This window comes from Chanodichthys erythropterus, chromosome 21 (assembly GCF_024489055.1).
Source record: "Chanodichthys erythropterus isolate Z2021 chromosome 21, ASM2448905v1, whole genome shotgun sequence".
NCBI classification, from domain to species: Eukaryota; Metazoa; Chordata; class Actinopteri; order Cypriniformes; family Xenocyprididae; genus Chanodichthys; species Chanodichthys erythropterus.
The window spans coordinates 8,009,715-8,034,105 of record NC_090241.1 but is presented as its reverse complement, the minus strand read 5'-3'; the positions used below and the strand labels follow the sequence as shown (position 1 = coordinate 8,034,105).

The window sequence follows — 24,391 nt, the reverse complement described above, 5'->3', positions numbered from 1 at the left end:
CATAAATGATTCTAACCAAAGATAAAATACATTATAATATTTGCAGATTCCTTGATGCATCTAAAATTGGTTTGTCATGTGTTTTAATGAAATATACTTTATGAAGGTCTACAGTGAATGGAAAATCAAGGTATCAAGTAAAGTGTGTGTATATATATATATATATATATATATATATATATATATATATATATTTATTTATTTTATTTTATTTTTATTTTTTTTATTTTTTTTTTTATTTTCTTTCTTTTCTCCACACCTGCTACAGGTGGTAGGCTGGGAGGCATGGTGCCAGGTGGGGGCACAGGTGGCCTGAGGTTCACTGGTGGAGTCAGGAGTGAGTGAGGGGGCGGCAGACCCGGAGGAGGTGGGCCATCCACTCCAGGAAGAGGCGGTGGCTGGAAAGGTAGTATGCTGGGAAGATTAACATCCTCCACCACCACTGGATCACTTCCATGATCGAAAGGACACATGTCTCCTCGCATACAGAAGCCTTTCTCTGTCGAGACAACCAAATCAGGATGTTACCGACATAAGAAAGATGGTTAGTCTGTGAACACTGTTAGAGTGTTAAAATTTCTATACCATCATAGTCACGACAGCGTTTCCTCGGTGGGCCGCCTCTGCCGAAGGGCGTGTGGTCCTGTGGGAATTCTGACCAGCTCTCAGTGGTGTTGTTCCCATGGTGGGTGGGGGCAATGACGGTGATGGTGCTACTGAGGGTGGGCACCGGGAAATGAGCAGAGGAGCTGCCGGGGGTGAGAGGCGTGGCGGTGTAGCCATCGGTGGTTGGGCCCTCCTGACGTTCTGGGCGGCTGTGGTCGTATTTTGACTTTCCAGAATCTCGCTCTAGAAAGGCAAGAAGAGCATGACAAAAAGTAAGCGCTGTTAATTTTTTAAAGTACAGTACAGTTTAAAAGGGGTCAGTTTTCAGCATTAAATGAATACTTGTATTTAGCAAGGATGCATTATATTGATCAAAAGTGACACTATAGACTTTGTTACAAAATTATTTCTATTTCAAATAAATGCTGTTCTTTTGAACTTTATATTCCTCAAAAAATACTGAAAAAGTTTCTACAAATATATTAAGCAGCACAACTCTTTTCAACTAGGGCTGCACGATATATCGCATGAGATTGTCACGCACATTTCGTCAGTAAAGCCGGTTCCCTGATTACCGCTAAATCGCCATCACCTGCTTTCAAATGGAGCGGCATTTAATAGACAGAGCCGTAGATCACTGATAAGCCATGCAATATCGCGTTCATTATCGAAGGCGATACATCTGCGATATGAACGCGATATTGCGTGGCTTATCAGTGAACTACGGCTCTGTCTATTAAATGGCGCTCCATTTGAAAGCAGGTGATAGTGATTTAACGGCAATCAGGGAACCGGACGAAATGCGCGTGACAATCGCATGCGATATATCGTGCAGCCCTATTTTCAACATTGATGATAATTAGAAATGTTTCATGAGCAGCAAATCTGCATATTAAAATGATTTCTGAAGGATCATGACACTGAAGACTGGAGTAATGATGCTGAAAATTCAGCTTTGCATCACAGGAATAAATTACATTTTAAAATACATTAATATAGAAAACAGTAATTTTAAATTGTAATATTTCACAATATTACTGTTTTTACTGCATTTTTAATCTAAAAGCTCCAGCCTTGATGAGCATAAGAGACTTCAGTATCACTTTATTTTACAGTCCTGTTTATTGTTTATTATTGTAGTAGTTACAATAACTAGGTAATAAACTAGATACTAGTCCTTAACCTACCCCTAAACCTAATCTTAACCCATGTAGTTACCTTATATTATTCAGTACTTTCTTGGTAAGTACACTAGGTTGCACATTATTTTACAGTATGTGCACGGAGTCTTAAAAATCTTACTTCAAACTTTTAGAATATTTTTTCCAATATTTTTCTTAAAACTACTTAAAATCTAAAATAGTATTTAAAAAAAGTATTAAAAAAAATATATATATATATATATATATATATATATATATATTCAATGCAGTCTCTATTAATACAAGTCTTTCATATAAAAGTATTTCATATAAAGTGTACACATACAAATTCAAATGCCATTAAACCATATCACCAATGTAAAGTGATGTCACACCTCTGCTTCTGCTCCTAGTGCGACTTCGTGAGCGAGTTCGCGATCTGCTGCGGTCCCGGTCTCTGTCGCGATCTCTCTCTCTGTCTCGGTCACGAGTGCGGTCCTTACTCCAGCTGCGACTACGACTCCGACTGTAAGTGCGGCTGCGTTCTCTTCTGCGGTTGTAGCGTTCTCTGTACGAGTCCCTTCTGGGTGGGTTACGGTCATACTCTCGTTTCCTGGAGCGGTCATCTTTCTTGCGGTCATCTATTCTCCTGTAAATTTGTTTAAATAGAACAGAAAATACCAATGCGATTAGTTCACTAGGCAGCTTAATGGATGTGGGTGTGTGGGTGTGAGCATGTGGCATTTCGGTTAAAAATCAAAACAATGGATATCTACTGTTAGTCTCACCTGCTGTCTCGGCTGTATCTGGAGCTAGACGGAGGACTGTGGTTTATTCTCCGGGAGAATTTCTTGTCTCGATCCTCATCTCGGCTGGGCTGCTTATGAAAAATCAAAACCATCAAACACAAAAGAAAACAGACATCTTAGGCAAAATTTCATAAATTGTTTAAAAGTTCGGGGGCTGTAAGATTCTCTTATACTCACCAAGTATTATTACAATTTAAAATCTAAAATTAAATTAAAATTTAATTTATTTCTGTGACGGTAAAGCAGAATTTTCAGCATCATTACTCCAGTCTTCAGTGTTACATGATCCTTCAGAAATCATTCTAATATGTGGATTTATTGAACAAGAAAAGTTCAAAAGAAAAGCATTTATTTGAAATAGAAAACTTATAACATTATAAATGTCTTTACTGTCACTTTTGATTAATTTGATGCATCCTCGCTGAATCAAAGTCTTAATTTCTTTCAAAAATAAATAGCAAATCTTGCTGACCCCAAGCTTTTGAATGGTAGTGTAGCAATGTTTAAAATGCCTTTGATCTGATCTCTTTATTTTACCTCTTCTCTCTTTGATTCATCTTTCTCTGTGCGCTGGTGAGATTCAGTTCTGCTTGTGGAAGTTAGCTGCTCTGGTTGAGGTAGGTAACTCTTTGCATTCACAGCTTCAAAAAGTTTATCCACAAATGTCTGTGTCTCTGAAAACAAAATCAAACACGTTAACATCAGTGATTCAGTTTTACAGTGTAGCAATATAAAACATAAAAGGAAGAGACATGGAATTGAAGCAGCTGTCAGCCAAATATTGTCAAAGTAACTTCAGAAAATGACTAAAAACTTCTTCCCCTGGTTTTAGCAAAAGCCACTTTGCGAACTGCATATCATCAGAACATTATATTGGAATGTACCTTTCTGAAGGAATACATCCAACTGGTCAATGCATAGTGCTTTCAACTCCTTCTCGGATTTGTCTTTCTTCACCAAGGCAACCACATATTTCGCAAGAGCAGAAGGGTCAGCATCACATCTGCGGGAGAGATACATATTCTTCATTTAAATGTTCATCAGCAGCACATAAAGAGTACATAAGGCAGTTCTGTCCTTGATATGACAACCTACAATATCTTTACAGCAAATCTTAGTCTTCTGTACAACAGACACAACTTCCAACTGCTAGCAAATCATAACTACTAAGAAAACCTGGTTCAAGCATATAACAATACAACTTAACAATATATAAAAATACAGTTCCTGAGTCCATGCATTTGTCAATTATAGTTTAAGTGGCATAATACTGAACCCACTGACATTCAGGAAGATTTCAGTAGAAATAATTAACATACAGCATCATTGTGCGAGGCTCATTTTAATGCACAGTACATTAGCAACAGAATCACTTACATGGGTTCAAGAGTCTTTGAGAGCCATGTCTTCAAGGCTTCGAGGTTTTCAATGATCATTTTTCAGGGGAGGGCTGTTGTTCTGCAGCTGTGCCCCTGTGAGAGTGGTCAACAACAGTGAGTTTATAGTCTAGTCAGGCTATAGTAATGTGTACTGTCAGGCCTCATTCACTCACTCACCGCCCTCATAAACTCCGGCTAGAATATCACATATAATTGTACACCAGTGAGGGAAGACAGCCGGTAACTGAGAGCTTAGATGCGGTCTTTAATTTAAGAGTTGTTTGAGGTTGGTTTCTCTGCCGATGTGCACGAACTGTCCGCCACACTTTCAGCTCTTTCTTACTTTCGAGAAATGGCGACTGTTTACTCTCGCGGGTAGATCTCGCGAGAACCCGTCGCCGCACACGGTGGGTCTCTTCCAGAGAGTTTCTTAAAGGGGCAGGACAGGCAGCGTCGCACTTGACAAATTAGAATCTACAGTACATGGAAATATGTTTTATTTAAAACATTTCTATGCTATAACAGTTTTATGCTATTTGAATTTATTTCGTACATACTACCCATGTGACAATACCAAATTAAAGACTATAACATTAGATAAACATGAGAAAGAGCAATGCGCAATATGGCGGAATAAGTCCCGCCTTCTATGTAAAAGAGCCAATCGTCTAATTTGTTAGGTCATCGCATCACTGCAGCTGCCATTAAAGGATTAGTACACTTTTAAATAAACTTTTCCTGATATTTTACTCACCCCCATGTCATCCGCCTTCCCTATTCTACTTACGGAAAAAAAACGAAACTGTTCGTTTCGTAAGTAGAATAGGGAAGGCGTAGGACATTCAGCGTAAGCGTTTTGAAGAATGCGGAAACGGGAAGTATGTTCAAGGCGATATTTTGTGTTTATAAAGCATAAACGGTTGTATTTTTTTTTCGAAAATGACTGATCGTTTTGCTAGATAAGACCCTTATACCTCGTCTGGTATCGTTTAAAGCCCTTTGAAGCTGCAATGAAACTGCAATTTGGACCTTCAACCTGTTGGTAGCCGTTGAAATCCACTATATGGAGAAAAATCCTGGAATGTTTTCTTTAATTTCTTTTCGACTGATGAAAGAAAGATATGAACATTTTGGATGACATGGGGGTGAGTTAAATTATCAGGAAAAGTTTATTTAAAAGTGGACTAACGTTAATACTTTAAGCTCTGGTTGCTACAGAAACAGTGTTCTGAGACATTAACATAAGAAACCACATTATGATACACTTGTTTTTAGATTTCATTGGTGATTTTAAATATTACATTTAATCGTAAGCTTGATGACAAGCTTTGGAAAATTACATTTTTCCCCATTCAAATAGATAGGAGCTGCACTGCCCGAGATGACAGGCGTTTCAAAGATGTCAGCATGTCATGTGACCATTAACTGACATTATTATTGACTATTGACTTTTTAACTTAAAATCTCAGGGGGTACTTCAAGTAAATATAATAGGGTCAAAGAGGTTCAGCTTACAAAAAAGTTAAGGAATCCCTAAATATAATTTTGAAATTAAGCAAATTTGTACATATTAATGTGTTTGAAAGACAAACGTCAATTCAAATAATAATTAATGTGTTCTTCAGGAGTTGATAGCCAATGTTGCGAAAACACTTAAAAGATAAATGATTTCTGTAAATGTAAATGAGCATTTTTAGAAAGGAAATTTAAAAGATAAAAAAGATGAAATATGAATAGGCCTAGGCCTAATTTACTGCCATTGAGAGAATAACATATAATCAATAAAAAAAGTAACTGTAGTCCAATTACAATATTTTAAAACGATCTAATTACAACTATTGAATATGAGTAATACTAACATTTGTCCTTATAATTTCTTTTTATAGCCTAATATAATCAATTATTTTATTTTGTGACATAACCCTGTATTGTTCTAATCAGGGTTCCCACACCTTGGTTAACTTCAAATTCAAGGACCTTTCAAGGACTTTCCAGGTCCAATACCCTCAAATTCAAGGACTTAATGAAGGGAAACATGTCAAGTGAGAGCAAGGTTACATCATGTTACATTTACAAGATTGTTACATTTTTCATGTGTCAAACACAAATATGCAAGAAAGCATATTTATTTTTGGCCATATGACAGAGACCAGGGACCTGTACCATGATGGTAGATGAACAAACTCAGGGTTATAGGATTAGTTTTGAGTTGACAAAACCAAACCACTCCAATCCGGCTTTGTTGCTGATGATGCTGATCATCAACTTTCTCTGTCAACTCAGGCTTTGATCCTGAGTTTGTGGAGCGTGTGCACATGAATCCGTGACATCAGTGGCAAACAGCCAATCACATGCCTTGCAACAGAAATAAACTGTGATTCACTTCTCGTGAGAGAGTCAGTGTGATTCAAAACTCTTTCACTGAAAATGAAGAATTTAAATGCATTTACACTAATGGAAAATACTTGTCTGTGAAAGAGAACAAATAAAAGAAATGATCTTTCTCTATCAGTGCAAGTGAAAGTTGTGAAGTTAGTTTATATAGTTGATAATATATAGCAATAGAGACTTTAAAAATTACATGACCTTGTATGTTTAAGAGTAAATTTACTCGTTATTTAGGTCTATATTACATATGATCTATGTTAATATTCATTGAAACTAAGTGCTTAATAACTACTGTTACACTAAACTTGCGTGTGTGTAATGGATTAATAAAAATATACATCATATATTAATACAAATCATATAAATTATATTATCATTAAAACCAGACAATTTCATTGTTAAATATTTGTTTTTACTATACAATGACCTTTAATTTGGAGGAGTGACTTTATTGCGTTGAGTGTGTCAGTGCCACTTAGCTTACATCTGATTGGTCCAATTTCAGTTTGAAATTTCTAACCCAGAACATAAATTACTATGGTGATGAACACCACTAAAAGCCTTAATTGGCGCAAACTAATCTGAAACTTACCTGGCTAGCCAGCTAATTCAGCTTCATGGTACAGGCCCCTGATATTCTATTTGTCATATTTCTGTTTTGCATAAAATTGAAAAATATTCGGTACATCCTGTACTGTTTTCTAAAATGATCTGATATTAACTTATCATGAACTTAGGCTCATGTAACAAGACGTTTTCAGATATATGAATACATTTTTCTTGCCTCATGGGTTTATCTTTTAAACAACGAGGTACCATCGTACCTCATTGCAGTCGTACCTCGTAGCAGTTTCGTGCACGTGGGAACGTCGTGGCAACGTACAACACAAAGTACCTCACGTGAGAAACACTTAATGTAACGCGTAAATGCGCGTAACTTACGTAAATCAAGCAAGCATAGGCCACAAAGTGTTGGCGAAATAACACATTAGCAGACCAGATGGAATAATATGGATTTTTTCCCAGAAAACTTCTTGCACTGAATAAATTCAAGCACTTTCAAGGACCTGTATCTATGTATGATTATTTTCAAAAACTTTCCAGGGTTGTGAATTTTTTTTTTTTTTCAGATTCACAAACTTTCAAGGACCCGTGGGAACCCTGTCTAATGTTTTTTGTTTTGTTTTTTAGGCTACTCTTTTCTGTATTATTTTAAATGTACATACATAAAATAATTTATTATTTTTTTTTTTTTGTAGCAGGCATAGTCCCATTTCATACTAAAATATATTTGTCATATATGACAGATAGTATGAAGTATGATTTTTCTACTGTAACTCAAATGAAATAAGTGATTGAGTCATAGTGGATCTTTACACTTTCTAATGATATTATAAAGTTACACAATAAATAATGTTATTGTATTTTATTAAATTATTAATTAAAACTATCATTCAGTTGAACAACAGCTTAAAAACATCACTTTGACTTTTAACAGGACTTTAATGATAAATCTTCACGTATAACAAAGCAGTTTCTCTGTACAGTTCAAGGAGACATTTAAAACAATCTCTTACAATTTGTCGTACCTGGAAAGTGCAAAAAAAGAAAAATACAATTCATAGACAGAAATAAAATTCATGCTGTACATTTCATACTGGATTCATAAATAAGCACAGATATACACACACATCCATTAGTGACGGCTAAAATAAAAGCAGCTCAGTAAGTCACGGGTCTGATATGACGGAGGAGTCACTGCTGAAGTTTGTCTGGCTGTCCACAGGGGTCACGAAAGGTCATGCTATAGAGTTTGGATCATGGAGTCTAATTTCCATGACAAAAGAGAATAAAAAGGCACTCCATTCGTTTAAACGAAGAAAAACACATACATATAAAGAGATATGTGAATAAAAACAAAAAAATGAAAAAGAAAAAAAAGACATTGAGAATCTAAGAAAAGCAGGATTTAAAAAAGAATAAATGCAAAGAAATCATAGCATCAATTTAGATCTCTTGTTGTAACTATATGAGCAACCAGCAGATGCAGGGAGCACTTTGTGACAGGAAATAAAACAAGCATAACATCCCGATTTAGACTTCAAATCTAAACTTCAGCACCATTGCAAACTAAAGCACACATATGGAAGAACATACAAAACACACCAAACAAAACAAACATCCTGAAAAAGACGTCTGCATTTTGGTATTAGTATCTTCATTAATATCTTCATATTATTGATCACTTATAAGTTTTAAAATAACCGTCCTTTAGTAAAGGAATGAATGTCACTCAGAAAGACATTGGTGTAAAAAAAAAAAAAAAAAAAGAATTAACACAAACTAAGCCCTTTCAAAAAACACTATGGTAAAGATAGCTCCCACCAAAGTACCAGCGTTATTATCACAATGTAAATGCAGTAATTTGGTATTAACAAATGTAAAAGGCTTCTGAAAGCATCTTACGCATCATATGGTTCCTTCAATGTGACTAAATAACTGAGGCATTTTGCCAGAAACTATGGTTACTATGGTACATTTTTGTAAGGGGGAAAAAAGTACACATGTACACACATCCTACAGTGAAGAAATAAAAACTGCATATGGAGGAGCAAGAATTCAGTTATCAGTCAGTAACTTAATTCTCTAGAAGGCCTGGAAGTTTACCTGCATAGTAAACAAAGACTGCATGGCTTAGAAATATAAAAGAGGAGGGGAAACAGCGTCTCACCTGACTATCCAATTAAGCGACATTGGTTCTAGCTGTCCCGTGGTACACAAGTACCCCCGCTCCCCTATGTAGTGCTCGGGTTTAGATACTAGGAAGACTGCGGAGCATCGATTAGCCAGTGGAATGCTTCAATAAGCCTCATCAGAGGGATGAACCGTATTGCTTACTGTCGTCATGTCTCACAAAGCCCTTCAAACTTTTCCCACTTTGTATTTGTAGTGTTTTATCAAAAAAAAAAAAAAAAAAAAGGTAACTGCAGATGCAACAAATCAAACTGTAGTACTGCATGTACATCCACAACATTTAAATGAAATATTGTATTCTTCATTGAAATAACTACATCGCAATTCAAGTAATGAATGACAACATTCAACAATTCTGCAAAAAAAAAAAAACAAAAAAAAAAAATCAACCTTAGCACTCCACACATGTCAGTTTTGTTATAAAATGAAGCAGTGTATGATGTGTTGGTCTATTGGAACAAAATACGTCATACGTATTGTGAATTATACTGGTGTAAATTATCGTCCACTTGTCGAGGTCTGTGCCAAAGCAAGACTGTGCAAATAAATAATGCCTGTGTCCACTGATAAAACAATCAAATATATCCAAAATTTACTACCTATGAAAGGCCACTGAAACTAAATGAATAAATTGACACGCACTACAAAACCACATAAAATGCTTATTTGAACATAGACATGGAAGAGACAAAACTGATGCTGATGATGATAACTGTGTGGTAATGATAATTAACATAAAATGGGCGGGGCATGTGTGGGCGTGATGGAAAAAGACAGAGAGGGCGGGGTCACGAGGGTCAACATTAGGGTTTTCACAGAATTCAGACATATATAGTTAGATGGTGCCTGCACCAGTCCAACTACACGTTTACACCAACACATACGACACTTATGAGGGAACATGCATACGTTTGGCTCAACACACACAGATTTGCATACAGGTGCTAAAAAAGTCCTTATTGTTTCAGAGAGAGGAGAGCCATCCATCAAACTGAAACAATGGATTTGGGTGATTGACAGGGCAGTGGGCCAATCAGGCAGGAAGGCTGTGATTTAGGGGGCAGGGTCAGGGCTGCTCTTGGGTGTGATACTCTGTTTCTCCAGACGAGATCTGAGTGAGACGCTTACTGGAGCCCCAGAGTTTCCTCGTAATCTGGCCAGAACGCATCTGAGGAGCGGAGAGGAGGAGAGGAGAGGAAAGAAAAGGGCAGTGAAGGATAAAAGGAAAGAGGAGGTGAACAGTGGGGAAAAAAAGATGATTGATGAGTGCATGTGAGATCATCTGTGCTGGATTCACTTTAAGGTTAAATCAAAAGGTACATTTCAAGTGAGGTAACTCAAAAAAGATGATATAAGGAAATGATAATTGTATGTACTGACTATGTATGTGTGTATACAAACCCTAAGTCTGAACTGCTCAAAGACCAGAAACATACTCTACGCAAGTTCGCACATGGAAATGCTTTGTGAATGCATTTTAAGTGCATGGTCCTGTTGCACATACTAAATAAGTGGTGGATTGAAACTGGCTAAATGAATCAGTAGCTGTGTTTACATGGACGCTAATAAAAAAATAAGTAAAGCATGAAAAAATAAAGCACGGAACACTGTCGGGCTCAGACCTGAAGTGCGCGCACAGAAAGCCGCCTTTCAGACAGCATGCGATCGCGACTTAAGTTCTCATTCACGGATTATTGCGCTTGAATGGTCAAAAATATGTCAAAATGCACGTCCTGGTGAGTATTCACATAAACACAGTCAGGTATGTCTTTGGTGGACGTATACAGTTGAGAAAGAATTTGGATGTGTTGTGATCCAATGTATTGGATCCGTGCAGGTCTTAAAGTGACAGCAGCCTAATATTCCTGCTGTTGTCTGTGTGATTAATGTTAATCAAGAGAAGAATCACTAAGTGCTTGTTTTTTTTTTTTACATTTGATTATTTAATTTCTTGCTTGAATACTACTGTTAAATAGACCTACTTTCATTTGTATCTTTTTTATATCGTATTTGTTGTATTGCTGCAAGGTATTTTCGTCAGATATCGTATCAAAGTCATTATTTTGGTATCATGATAACACTAACGTGCAATGGCGTAGAAATGGCGCAATGACATATGAAGCTAGGAACGAGTTGGTGTATGACGTGTCAAAAATTATTTTTTCTTCCACTCATTGTCTGTGAAGTTGAGCAGGACAACGTCCCACCAGTCTTTATTTCGAACTCTCATCCACAGATGACTTGTTTTGGGCTTGGGAATGGGTGTTTTTACTGCTTGATAAATATAACAGCACAGCTCAACAGTTCATGTGCTCGACGTCTCCTAATTAGGATCTGAAATTGATAAATATTAAGTCTGCTCTTTAAAACAAAGAAAAAAAGCAGCAATGTAGGAGAATAGTATGTGCAAACTGTATATTTGCGCAGTGTGCGCATGTCAAAAAAATCTATTCTGATTTTTATAAATGCACACATCAACTCGTTCACTTTATTTAGCGTTCATGTAAACACTACGTTCGGATTCATCAATCAGAATGAATTCATTTCGACTGAAACAAAAGCTGTCCATGTAAACATAGCTAGTATTTCCATTTTTCTGCCTGAGGCCGAGGCTACTTTCACTTTAACTAAACTCATCAATGCGGCAATAGAATTAACGTCAAATGATACATGATAATTCAAGGAAATAGACAGAAATGTCAAGTGTGATTAACTTTAACTTGCTAAGAAAGATTCTTTCCCCTGTGAGAAAAGTGACCATAAAAAACAGTTTATATTAATGTCCATTATAGCACCCCTTGTGGAAATGCTGAGAACGACAAACGTACATGCTCTAAATTACGAATTTAATTTCGGAAATCACTGATGTGTGAAATCAAACATACGTAGATTAGGGCTGCAACGATTAATCGCGATTAATCGTTTGCAAAATAAAAGTCTGTGTTTACGTAATATATATGTGTGTTCTGTGTATAATAATTATGTATATATATAAATACACACACATTCATGTATATATTTAAGAAAAATTTTATATTTATATATAAAATATTTATGTTTATATGTAATATAAATATATATATATATATATATATGAAGAGTTTCGTTGCAAAATGAGATAAATCCATTTTTTTAATTTTTCAAAAATCTTGTTTTTGGTTGTGCATTCCAATTAATATCAATTCAACTGCAGTTGGTTTGTTTTGATTTAAACCATCATAACTTAAAAAATACAGCTAAGTAGCACCATAAAACAAAATAATAACATGATAACATAATAATAAACATGTTTTGACAAAAATGTTAAAAACGGATTTATCTCGTTTTGCAACGAAACTCTTCATATATATATATATATATATATATATATATATATATATATATATATATATATATATATATATATATATATATTTATTTATTTATAATATATGCATTTATTTATAAACTTTATACCTGTATGTGTGTGTATTTATATATACATTACGTAAACACAGACTTTTATTTTGCAGCCCTAACGTAGAAAGAAGCGTCTGTGTTTATGTACTGATGTAGAGTATGTTTCGGGCTGTATTCTCGAATCAAAACATGAATTCATCTAATGCAGAAACCCAAACGCTGATACTGATATTTAAGAGGAAATCCTTGAGAACGCTTTGCATTGTTTGAAATATTAAAAAAATAGCTTCAGTGTTTGGCATGAATGCCTGCGCATTCAGTCACATCGAAAACAAATAAATTCCATAAAGTAAGAAAAAATAGATCAAAACCCTCCTCTAATGATTTCACAGTTTTTAAAATTATTCTAGAACGAGCATGACACTACGAGTATTAATTATTCCTACTACTCTTAGCATCATTAGTAGTATAATCTCTGGTTAGGTTACAACTCCAACTGCTAATAAAAAACTTAGTAAACAACATTTACACAATTACTACTGATTATACAACAAATGCTCAAGTTAAAAATCCTTGGCAATCATTTCAATGCACTATTATGTTTTTACGATAACATGTTTGTGTGTGTGTGTGTGTATTTGTTTATGTGATTGATAGTTTGGGGATGAAATTGCTGAAAATACCCTCAGATGCTAGCTAAATCTGAGTACTACTTTTGGCCATGTTTTTTTTTTTAAATAAAATAAAATAATAATAAGTAAATTATGCTAAAAATGCAGATTTTTTTACTTTAGGGGTGGAGTTACTGTTTTGGGTTCAGATTAGTCTGTAGTCCCCATTTAGACAGCTAGGTAAACATGTACTTAATGCATCTGAACTTGATAAGTGTGTGAGTGTGTGTATTTCTCTCAGATGATGTCAGGGCTGAACGTGTTCTGGTCTCTGAGATGCAGCAGGCGTGCGGGCGATCGCACCCGCAGTGTGTTCATTAGAGGGGAGCCCTCCATCCTCTGGGTGATGTAGTTCCTGAAGGAGTTTTTTACCTCCGCGGGTTTCCCGACTCCCACCACGATCAGCTTGCCATCATTGAGTCCCACCAGCACGTGAGATTGTTCCTTGGTCACAGACACGCACCGGATTGGCACCCGCATCGCCATCGGCGACACACACAGAGTCAGGCTGCCATTGTAAGCAGGAGAAAGAGCGTGTTATGATCGGATTAAAAACAGGCATGCTTACGGTCCAATAACAATTATAAAACAATAATAAGAATGAGTGTGTTGTGGGTGGTTGCCAGGCCATTGCTATGTAGTTGCTAAGGTGTTCTAAGGGACTATGTGTGTTGCTAGGGCATTCTGAGCAGTTAATGGAGTGCAACAGCCAAGTAAAAATCCCATTCATTTCCTCCATAGGGGAATATTCAAAAGACAGCTGAAAACCCATGTCTTTCGTGAGCACTTAACCTCATCTTAAAAAAAAAAAAAGATAAAAAAAAAAAATATACCTTACCTTATACCTATCCTTTCACTTCCTCTAATCCCTCTCTATTGTAGCTTAGGATAATCTGAGCACTGCCTATAACTTGTATTATGAGCACTTCTTGTCTATTTGCCTCGTCATGACGACTCACTTGTTGTATTTCCTCACTTGTAAGTCGCTTTGGATAAAAGCGTCTGCCAAATGAATAAATGTAAATGTAAATGTAACTTATAAACCGTTAAATACAGACAACTGTGAGCTAAGAAGGTTGTAAATCAGTGGGTTTTTTTTAAAGGGTTAGTTCACCCAAAAATGAAATTTCTGTCATTAATTAAAAATTGAATTTATCTTGGCATAGTTGAATAACAAGAGTTCAGTACATGGAAATGACATACAGTGAGTCTCAAACATCATTGTTCCCTCCTTTTTATATAAATCTCATTTGTTTAAAAGACCTCCAGAAAACAGGGGAGGTTGGACCACTGTAGTCACATTTACTATTTTAACAATGTCTTTAATACCTTTCTGGACCTCAAAAGGTACAATGACGTTACTGCCTATGTGTGCTTCAGAAACCCTCGGATTTCATCAAAAATATCTTAATTTGTGTTCTGAAGATGAACGAAGGTCTTACAGAATTGGAATGACATGAGGTTGAGTAATTAATGACAGAAATTTCATTTTTGGGTGAACTAACCCTTTAAAGCCATCCATCTGTATTATAGCTAGTTTAATTGTAGTTGGACTTTCCATTAAGTACACAATCTTATACCTCTGTCTTTTTTGTTTGGTTTTCAAATACTTGTTTGCTTTAAATCTAAGTTTGTTATGTTGTGATTCACCTCATAGCTGGATGGTTTGGTTCATGCTTCTGTTTCAACTGTTTAATGAAGAGATGTACGCATTGTACGCTTTTTCATCAGAATTGTAAGGTAATAATTTATTATTACCGATATTAAACAAGGATTTGATCTGCTATAAAGTGTAACAACACCAGGCCGTTGGTGCCCTCTGCAGGCATTTGTTATAATACATAATGTACATTGATTGTTTATATTATGTGTATATTATGTATTTTGACAGTGTTGTTCTACAAAATCATATGATTACTTGCTTTTGATACTTTATTTGAACCAAATATTATTGCTTCAATGTTATTATTTATGTATTTCAAGTCATTTTAAAGGCTTATGTCCGTGCTTAGGTCTAATTTTATTACCACAAAAATATCTGATTACTCGATTAATCGTTGAAATAATCAACCAATTACTCGATTACCAAAATTGGCCTAAAGACACTCAAGAGCCATTTCTAGCTTCAGAGAATTTATCTGCTGAAACGGCTTGGCTTTAGAAAGCTGATGCTGTTTAAGTTTACCTGTACAGGTCTCTGACAGACAGGAAACCCTGCTCGCTGCCGATGACCACATGCTCTCCTGAAACACACATATCTGTCACCTGCTCCTTCAGAGGAGTGCTGCACAGGTGCTTCCCATTCACAGAGTACAGGTGCAGGGCGTTCTTATCCTGCAAACATGAACACAAAGAGGATCGGTTTACATGGCAAAAAAATATGTGCGGGGAGAAGAGGAACTGAATTGTGTTTGATACCTTCAGTGTGGCTTTGCCCTCTATGCAGGTGTGCACCACTAGATGTCCCTCCCAGGACACCGCCAGGTGCATGATGGACATGGGCAGAGAGCTCTCACATGGCGGCCGCAGACAGCGCATGTACTGACCCCTCCGAACAGTGTGAATCATCACTGTGCCATCCTGTGACACACAAATGCATACGTTTTTATGGTTCTACTTCTATTCCTCCTTGAAATCCACTTTTCTGGCCAAAAAATCTGATCCTTTTTCTGACACTTTGGATGGTTTTACGGCAGTACTTTTAGGAATTCTATATGTAAATTAGCTCTATTATGATTGGTTAACACAATGACACTGTCAGGTTGCTGAATCCTGAATATGTGTGAGAAGTAAACAGTTGCTGCATCCCAATTCCATCCTAAATACTATTTGAAATTAGAATTAGTGTGTCTCAATTCATAGTATGTTGAAATGAGTATTTCACTGATACCCCTATGGTATTTCTGGTTAGAATCCAAAGTGCAGATCCACGCACACTCTAATGGCTAATATTGCCTGCAATCCACTGCGTGTGGTGGATGTTTAAAAACTACAATCATGGAGGATGTGCGAGACTGGTGGTTTAGTAGAGAGGGATTTTACCCGTGAGAAATAATCAGTATCTAATGTGAAAAAAAAAAAAAAGTATTTAATTTTATCCACATTTTATTTCATCTGCAACAGCATTGTGAACTTTTAGAAATATACATTTTTAAATGCATCATTATTCAAATACAAGGAGAGTCTCCGCACGACTTCAATCAATGTACTCCTACATTCTGATACGGTAGGAAATTAAATTAAATGCGGAGGATTTTAACTGTGACAAGATGATTGACAGGGCAGTTTGAACAGTGACAGGATGCATGTAACCAGCCAACAGAGCGTTTCGTTAAAGACGCAATTATGATGAAGTAGTATGTCCCAAAGCTTGCCTGCTCTTCTGCTACACACTCAAAAGTATATACTTTTTCTTCACAAAAACGGTACATACTTTTAGGGCATGGTATAAGTAGGTGAATTGGGACACAGAAAGTGTTTTTGAGTGACTGTGTGAAGAGAGGAGTCTCACCCGTGATCCAGAGACCGCCATATCCAGCTCTGTACTTATAGACACACTCACAACTTCCTCTGTGTGTCCGTATAATACCTGCACTGGCTTAGAGGACAGACCCACTGGAGCACCTCCCTACACACACACACACACACACACACACACACACACACACACACACACACACACACACACACACACACACACACACACACACACACACACACACACACACACACACACACACACACACACACACACACACACACACACACACACACACACACACACACACAGTTAAATAGAGTCCCAACACTGCAGTAGAAACTGAAACCTCTTCTTTACATGAGCAGAGAACAAATGTTATTCATTATATTATTTAACACACATGAGCAAGCAGTTTTCAAAAGAACATTACAGATTAAAAGAAAATTCCTGAGAATGTCGTGTGTGAAATTTTCAATTAGAGGAAGGAAAAAGGGAGAAACTCCTGGAATATTGACTTAATTGTGCTATTATGATAAAAGAGTGAAAACGAGTAAAAAATTAAACTTTTTTTTTTAATAAATTAAATAATTTTAAATAAATGCTGTTCTTTTGGACATTCTATTCATCAAAGATATGAAAAAATATATATATATCATATAAGATATCATATATCCACCAAAATATGAAGCAACACAACTGTTCAACATTGATAATAATCAGAAATGTTTCTTGAGCAGCACATCAGCATATTAGAATGATTTTTTTTTTTTTGTGATGGATCATGTGACATTGATGACTGGAATAATGATGCTGAAAATTCAACTTTGCTCACAGGAATAAATTACATTTTATAATATATTTATATAGAAAACAATTGTTTTAAATTGAAATAATATTCATTGTATTTTTGATCAAATAAATGCAGCCTTCGCTGACTGAAAAAAAAACAAAAAAACCCTTTTTTTCCTGTTTTTTTGTTCTTTTAAACAGTATTGTATTATTTTATACATTAATGACATGTGTGACCCTTGACCACAAAACCAGTCATAAGGGTCAATGTTTTTTTTAAATTTCCATTGATGTACAGTTTGTTAGGATAGGACAACATTTGACTGAGATATATGGAATCTGAGGGTGAAAAAAAAAAAAAAATCAAAATATTGAGAAAATCGCCTTTAAATTTGTCCAAATTAAGTCCTTAGCAATGCATATCCACGCACAAAAATACATTTTTGATATATTTACGGTAGGAAATTTACAAAATATCTTCATGGAACATGATCTTTACTTATAATATAAATAAATAAAAAAAAAAATCGATAATTTTGACCCATACAATGTATACAATGTTGGCTATTGCTACAAATATACCCGTGTGTCTTATGACAAGTTTTGTGGTCCAGGGTGACATATGATGAAAATGTACTTCATATTAAGGAATGAACAACCTAAAGGGAGTTATGTGAAGTCGAGTGATCAGGCGTGCTTTCCAAGAGAACAAAACGCACCTGCTGTAGCACCTGCCACACCATACAGGTGGTGTCTCTGGAGCCAGAGATCAGGTGAATCCCAAAGTGATCTGTGGCCAGGCACGTTATGATGTCTGCCGAGATATAGACACAAACATGCCCAAGTTAGCAGAACTGTTTCCTGCAACTCAAGGTTAAAGTGAGAACATACAATCTGGATGTGTCTATTTATGAAATAAAAACAAAGACAGGCAGAAAGAAAGACGGACGAAGATAAAGGTCAAGAGAAGCAGAGAGAGTTTCGATTACCCATGTGGCGGATATGTTGCCCGACTGTTTTGCCCTTGACAAGTGACGTCACTCTCAGGCTGTTATCCCAGTGGCCTCCACTGAAGAGCAACTTCCCATCATGAGACACAACAAACAGATGAGCTGTGACTTCAACCCCTGGAGAGAATGGCCCTGATAGAAACCTCTGAGTCCTACAGAGAGACAAAGAGTATGCCAGTTGATGTGTCGTTTATTTTAAAGGAAGTGCAGGGCAGCTACAAACAGGATGCGAGACGTTAACCGTCAGAGACTCACTTTGGACTGGCTACAGTGGGGTCTTTGATGAAGGTGAAATAGTTGGATATGTTCTTGTCATAGGGCAGCCAGCCGTGAGTTCCCATCAAGCAGTTGTGACTCAGCGTTACCTTGATGAACCAAATACACATTATTTATGAGAGTATCAAACATTTCATAATAACCAGAAACCTCAAAGGGCATTAAAAATAATGTGGAATGTATTTGCAATGCATGTATTTACAATTTAGGGATTATGTACAGTCATGATAGCCATTATTGTTATTAACAAACACTGTTAAGGTGACCAGGACTCCAACAGTACATAGAAAATTATATAAAATAATAATATTTATATAAATATAAAATATATTAAATCACTTTGACTCAAAACTGTTTATTAAACATTTTAATTTAATTGTAATATTTATATATTTTATTAAAATGGGCATATATACATATAAATTCTGATGTTATGTGTCTTTAAAGCAGTCTGTAAGACGTGGCTAATGAAGCCCAGACTTACCAGAGTATCTGGACTCCCCTGCGAGATAAATGAATGTGATTGGTTCTTAGGGACAACAGCTTTAACCAGTGGCACATTATCACTGATGCCCTAAAACACAGAGATTAAACTCCATCAGTTCACACCTGTCACTCAACAGAATGACACATGAATAAAGGACTGTTACTTCAGTCACCTCAATGAAGAACGATTTGAGTTCAGTGAGGTGCTCAAAAATGTTGAGAGGACTGGAGTCCAGACGAGTTCTCCTCTTCTCCAGCTCCTCCAGAGAGAGACGCACGGGATGGGGCTCCTGAATGCACATTAACACGGAGCATCTTACAAACCAACAAATACTGTTTATGACATCTGTACACTAAAGCTATGCATTTAACACTCAAAATTTAAAATTCTGTCATCATTTACTCACAAATCAAGCTTAAAACAAAGTCAGGGTGAGTAAATAACGACAGAATTTTTGTGTGAACATTCTTTAAAGATGATCATATGTTCTGATCTCCACCTGAGCTTCTAATAACACTGTCTGAATGTTAGCAGAAGCATCAGATTGTCATACCTTCAGTAACTGGCACGGTGTTTGTCCAAAGTTACTGATCATGCCTTCTAAAGCTTTCCTCTCCTTCTCGTCTGTAATTGCGTCCAGATCAACAGCCCCTAAAGCAACCAGAGACAGTCTCATTTTGCTGCATTTAAATGCTGCACTATATTTATTTATTTGCACTATTAAACATAAGTGATCATTTGCAGTCAGTATTGCAAAATAGACACCAATAGGTTGATCAGGACCCTGATGTGAAGCAGACAAGTTTTATTATTTTTGTGAAAATGACAGGCTGAGAATACATTATTTTGATTATTCGGCTACTTTCCAAATAAATTAACAAATAATAAGTGTGCATAAAATCTTGATATATGTTGAAATTATTAGACCAAATGAAACTAGCACAGCTATGTATGAAATTAGATATCTGATTCAAGACCACAGTTCAAACACAGTGTTATTTTAGTATTATTTATATAGTATCATAGTATTTATTAATATTATGAATTAGCTTTTATTTTTTTATTATTAAATTATTTAATTTTTTGTAACTTTGTTGAGAGCTTTGGGCATTTTTATTAGTTTGATATTTCTTTTTAGCTTTCATTTGTTTTTATTTCAGATTTAGTTTTAGTAATTTTAGTACTTAAAATTTTTATTTCAGTTAGTTTCCAAAGCAACATTTCTAATTTAAAAGTTAAAGTTTTTTTTAAGTTTAAGTTTTTCATTTAATATGTATATTTTATTTTATTTCAGCTTCTTTTTTTCAATTAACAAAAACAATTTATATTTCTAATTTCTAATAGTTTCAAACAGTAGTTTTAATTAACAATAACAGCACTGGTTTAAAGGACATTATTTATAGATCTCTCATAGTTATTGTGGTATTTGTACTTAAATGTTGCCTTATTATTATGCAATCTGGTTTCTATTTAAAAATGTTTTTGCAGTGGAAATGACTTTAAACAAATTTAATAAGCTGTAGCTGTAATAAAATTAAGTCTGTCATAAAATAAAATTGTAACACATCCTACGCTGATAACTACCAAAAATTAGTTTATTAAAATAACCAGATTTATCGGTTTACATGCAAATCAATAACTTGGCAATATAAGTAAACTATGTTTACAAGACTGTATTAAAAAAAACAGGTTATTCCCTGGTGGTGACTTCAAAACATTAGCATCCATGTACTTCACTCAGAGTATTCTGTTTATTATGTGAGTTATAATGTTAAATAAAGCATTAAAAACCCCAGAGTAATTCACAATGTCAGCGAAAAACTTGCACAGACTCATTCTCCTCTCATATTTGAAGTTTCTACAACTGTACCACTTGTCCTTCGGCTGCACGAGATGAGAACACATTTTTTATATTTCTTTGGTCAAGAAAAAGTCAGAGTTTGCGATATATTTCTCCTCCCCTGGCGAAACACTCGCTGTGGCTGGATGCGCTTAAATCTGCCGTATAAGGACGCTTTCCTGTCACATATCACACATACAAACTTCAATAAGCCGAGAGAACGATAAAGGTGTGTACATGCCGGGTAAAATCAAGGTAATGGGCAAAAATCTAGCTCTGTCGATCTGTTTATTCTTAAGCCATTTATGACCTCACACAGATAAAAAGGAAATGGTTTAACGCGTTTACATGACCACACGCACTATCGGCTTATTAAGGATTATCGGTTTAAGAACGTGCATGTTAATGCAGTCAATGACTATGTTTACATGGACAACATCTAATTATTGACCTTATTCTGAATAAGACAATATTCTGATTAAGACGTTTACATGAGTCGCTTTTAGAATATTCCTTTCACATTACCGTTTTACATGTTTAGAACATAGATCGGTTAATGGCACACGTCATTACGTCCATGCCACGCCATCCAACATTCCCCACATGACTAGGGCTGTCAAACGATTAATCGAGATTAATCGCATACAAAATAAAAGTTTGAGTTTGCATAATATATGTGTGAGTAATGTGTGTAAATAATATGTACATATAAATACACACAAATTAATGTATATATTTAAGAGAAATATGTTATTTATGTACAAAAAAAATATTTATATATAATATAAATTATATACAAATATAAATAAATACATATACTTGTAAATATTTCTCAAATAAATACATGAATGTGTTTGTATTTATATATACAGTACATAATAATTACACACAGTACACCCACATATATTAGGCAAACTCAAACTTTTATTTTGTATGCGATTAATCGTGATTAATCGTTTGACAGCCCTACACCTGATGTCCAAAACTCCCACACAACGTTAACAGTGTGATCAAGGAGTGTACATGTCTATAATGCACTTCAATAATGCGACTAAAACAGGAATACTCCACATATCTTAATTCGATGTGTTTACTTCGAGTATGACTTTAGCCGGATTAAGGTAAAAAGAAAAAGAAAATTTACTTGGTAATTTCTTAATCAGAGTACTGTCTTAATTGGGTTAATATCAGAATATTGTTGTCCATATAAACGTACTGAATATTACTCAAGAATTGGTAGCAAAGGATATTATCCACATCCAGACTTGTATGTTTAGCTGAATGAAGGACTTCATACCTTCATATGTGCAGTAATAGAAGACATTAAGGGCCTCCACTGCATCTGGGCCCCTCTGTTTATAGCCAAAGATCAGATCAATCCATTCATGCAGATGGGCCGACACATACTCTGATTCCTGAGCAGAGACACACAACATCCACATCAAGAAAACGTCCAAACCAACATTTCTCTAAGGATAGACCTGAGGCCATCAGCCATTATGAGAGGAATCTGCCAGGAGGTGACTGGGAAAGACTCTTTTGTCGTTCTAGTTTTGTAACCTTTCACAAAACCATTTTTCACTGCTTCATGCTTTAATAGGACAGAACCGACAGAGGAATTGAGAAGAAGAGAGAAACAGATACTAAGAGAGGGCCGTATTCAATTACACATCCCTCCCTGGAGGCTCTCTATTGAGGTTACTGGGGAAGAGTTGTGATGAGGTCATCAGAAATGGGCTCACCAGGGCTTTGCGGTGCTTGTAGATGAAATCCTCGGGGGATTTGGCCCATTTAGGTAGGATGACATCATTTACCCTCTCTTTAGAGATCTGCAAGCGACCCAGGTCAAATCCTAAAATGAGAGATAAAGAGATGATACGATAAAAAAAAAAAAAAAAAAAGAGTTTGAATAGACGGGAAACATGACACTTTGTTGGTTACATTTTTTAAAAGTGAAGTAACATTTTTATTGTAAACTGACCCGCATTCAATTTCCAAACTGCTTCAAACACTGGTTTAAACTATTTATTTCTTCTTGAATTTTTGTCATAAATGTATATGCAAAGTTTCAACATGTACATGTGTTGTGGAAAGGTTGCACAAATTTTGTTACAACTTCTGTCTTGGGGTCATACTGACACGTTTACATGAATCTTCAGTGTTTTTTCATTCTGTCAGTTTTTGGCAAATTGCATGGAAAAAAATGGAAACAGAAAAGTTGTGCCCAGTTGTTTAACACAACAGAAGGGTTAAAAAGCTTAAGAAGTGTTTTGGTCGATCGGATCACAAGTAGACAAAGGAGAAACATTCCTATTTCTTTTGTCCACCTTCAACAACTTCTGTCCTGATTTCTTCGAGGGGAGGGTCTATGGTTGGGTAAATGTACACCGTGTGCAGAATTATTAGGCAAGTTGATTTTCTGATTATATTTCTTCTTTTTCCAAGCACATTTTAACAATTCCAATCCACATCAATCTTAATAACTACTATTAATATTGTTTTTAATCATTTATAAGTGATATATAATTGGTCATGAAGGCTGGAAATGAAAAATGCCTTATATTTAGGTGTGCATAATTATTAGGCAGCTTTTCTTTTACAGGCAAAATGAGCCAAAAAAGAGATTTAACTCAGTGTGAAAAGTCAAAAATTATTAAATACTCATGAGAAGGACGCAATACTAATGCAATACTAGAAATTGCAAACTTAAAGCATGACCAAGGGACAGCAAAATGCTCATTGGGTCAGCAGGGTCAGACAAAAACAGGTGGAAAAGAAAAGACACGTTAACTGCAAAATAGAATTAAGAATTAAGATGAAGAATTAAGTGTGAAACCATCAGGAACCCTTTAGTCTCCAGCGCCACCATTTTCCAGAACTGCAACCTACCTGGAGTCTCCAGAAGTGCAAGGTGTCAGGATCTCAGAGACTTAGGTTAGCTAAAGAATCCTAAAAAATGACCCGCTCTTAATAAGAATCACAAGATTGAAGTGTTATAAAATACATGAAGACAGCTTGAGAGTGACTCCTGAAGGACCAGCACCACATCCTCTTGTACCACTGTCTGAAGAATTTATCTTCCAAAATCTGGCAGTAAGGTGTGGGAGTTCACTTTTAGTCCATATCTTATCCTGAAATGTATTACTAAAAATGATCTTCCAAAACTTACTGCCAGATTATATAGACTACGAAAAAACATAGAGAGCAACAGCTTTTGTTTCTGCTCAGACAGCCGCAAGACCACAATGAACCCTGTGAGTAAGGGTTAGAAATCAGGAATGGTGAGAGAACATTATGTTTGGTACGTTTTTCGTCTTCAAACCAAACCTAGGTATCTAGCAAAGTTTAAATCCTGTCTGG

The 24,391-nt window shown here is 35.7% G+C and overlaps 2 protein-coding genes across 28 annotated transcripts in view; both read right to left on the bottom strand.

Annotated features, from left to right (window-relative positions):
- rbm26 (RNA binding motif protein 26) overlaps positions 1-4,280 on the bottom strand; it is a 63,454-nt gene extending 59,174 nt beyond the window's left edge. For 12 of the 16 annotated variants that reach the window (XM_067372678.1, XM_067372674.1, XM_067372675.1 and 9 more), the window contains exons 1-8: positions 4,114-4,280; positions 3,935-4,029; positions 3,442-3,560; positions 3,095-3,231; positions 2,537-2,628; positions 2,144-2,397; positions 586-849; positions 260-499 (exon numbers count right to left, since the gene is read on the bottom strand). In XM_067372678.1, coding sequence (XP_067228779.1) covers positions 260-499; positions 586-849; positions 2,144-2,397; positions 2,537-2,628; positions 3,095-3,231; positions 3,442-3,560; positions 3,935-3,993 — 1,165 coding nt within the window. In that variant the 5' untranslated portion in view covers positions 3,994-4,029; positions 4,114-4,280. The remainder of the gene's footprint in view (positions 1-259; positions 500-585; positions 850-2,143; positions 2,398-2,536; positions 2,629-3,094; positions 3,232-3,441; positions 3,561-3,934; positions 4,030-4,113) is intronic. The other 4 variants (XM_067372679.1, XM_067372686.1, XM_067372681.1 and 1 more) reach the window with 1 other exon arrangement.
- Positions 4,281-7,827: 3,547 nt separating this feature from the next.
- nbeal1 (neurobeachin-like 1) overlaps positions 7,828-24,391 on the bottom strand; it is a 72,396-nt gene continuing 55,832 nt past the window's right edge. For 7 of the 12 annotated variants that reach the window (XM_067372947.1, XM_067372949.1, XM_067372956.1 and 4 more), the window contains 12 exons: positions 22,774-22,883; positions 22,329-22,446; positions 19,745-19,842; positions 19,364-19,480; positions 19,189-19,278; positions 18,684-18,793; positions 18,408-18,580; positions 18,138-18,232; positions 16,660-16,776; positions 15,567-15,728; positions 15,334-15,482; positions 12,621-13,656 (listed from right to left, as the gene is read on the bottom strand). In XM_067372947.1, coding sequence (XP_067229048.1) covers positions 13,386-13,656; positions 15,334-15,482; positions 15,567-15,728; positions 16,660-16,776; positions 18,138-18,232; positions 18,408-18,580; positions 18,684-18,793; positions 19,189-19,278; positions 19,364-19,480; positions 19,745-19,842; positions 22,329-22,446; positions 22,774-22,883 — 1,610 coding nt within the window. In that variant the 3' untranslated portion in view covers positions 12,621-13,385. Of the gene's footprint in view, positions 10,247-12,620; positions 13,657-15,333; positions 15,483-15,566; positions 15,729-16,659; positions 16,777-18,137; positions 18,233-18,407; positions 18,581-18,683; positions 18,794-19,188; positions 19,279-19,363; positions 19,481-19,744; positions 19,843-22,328; positions 22,447-22,773; positions 22,884-24,391 lie in introns of those variants that run through there. The other 5 variants (XM_067372953.1, XM_067372954.1, XM_067372955.1 and 2 more) reach the window with 2 other exon arrangements.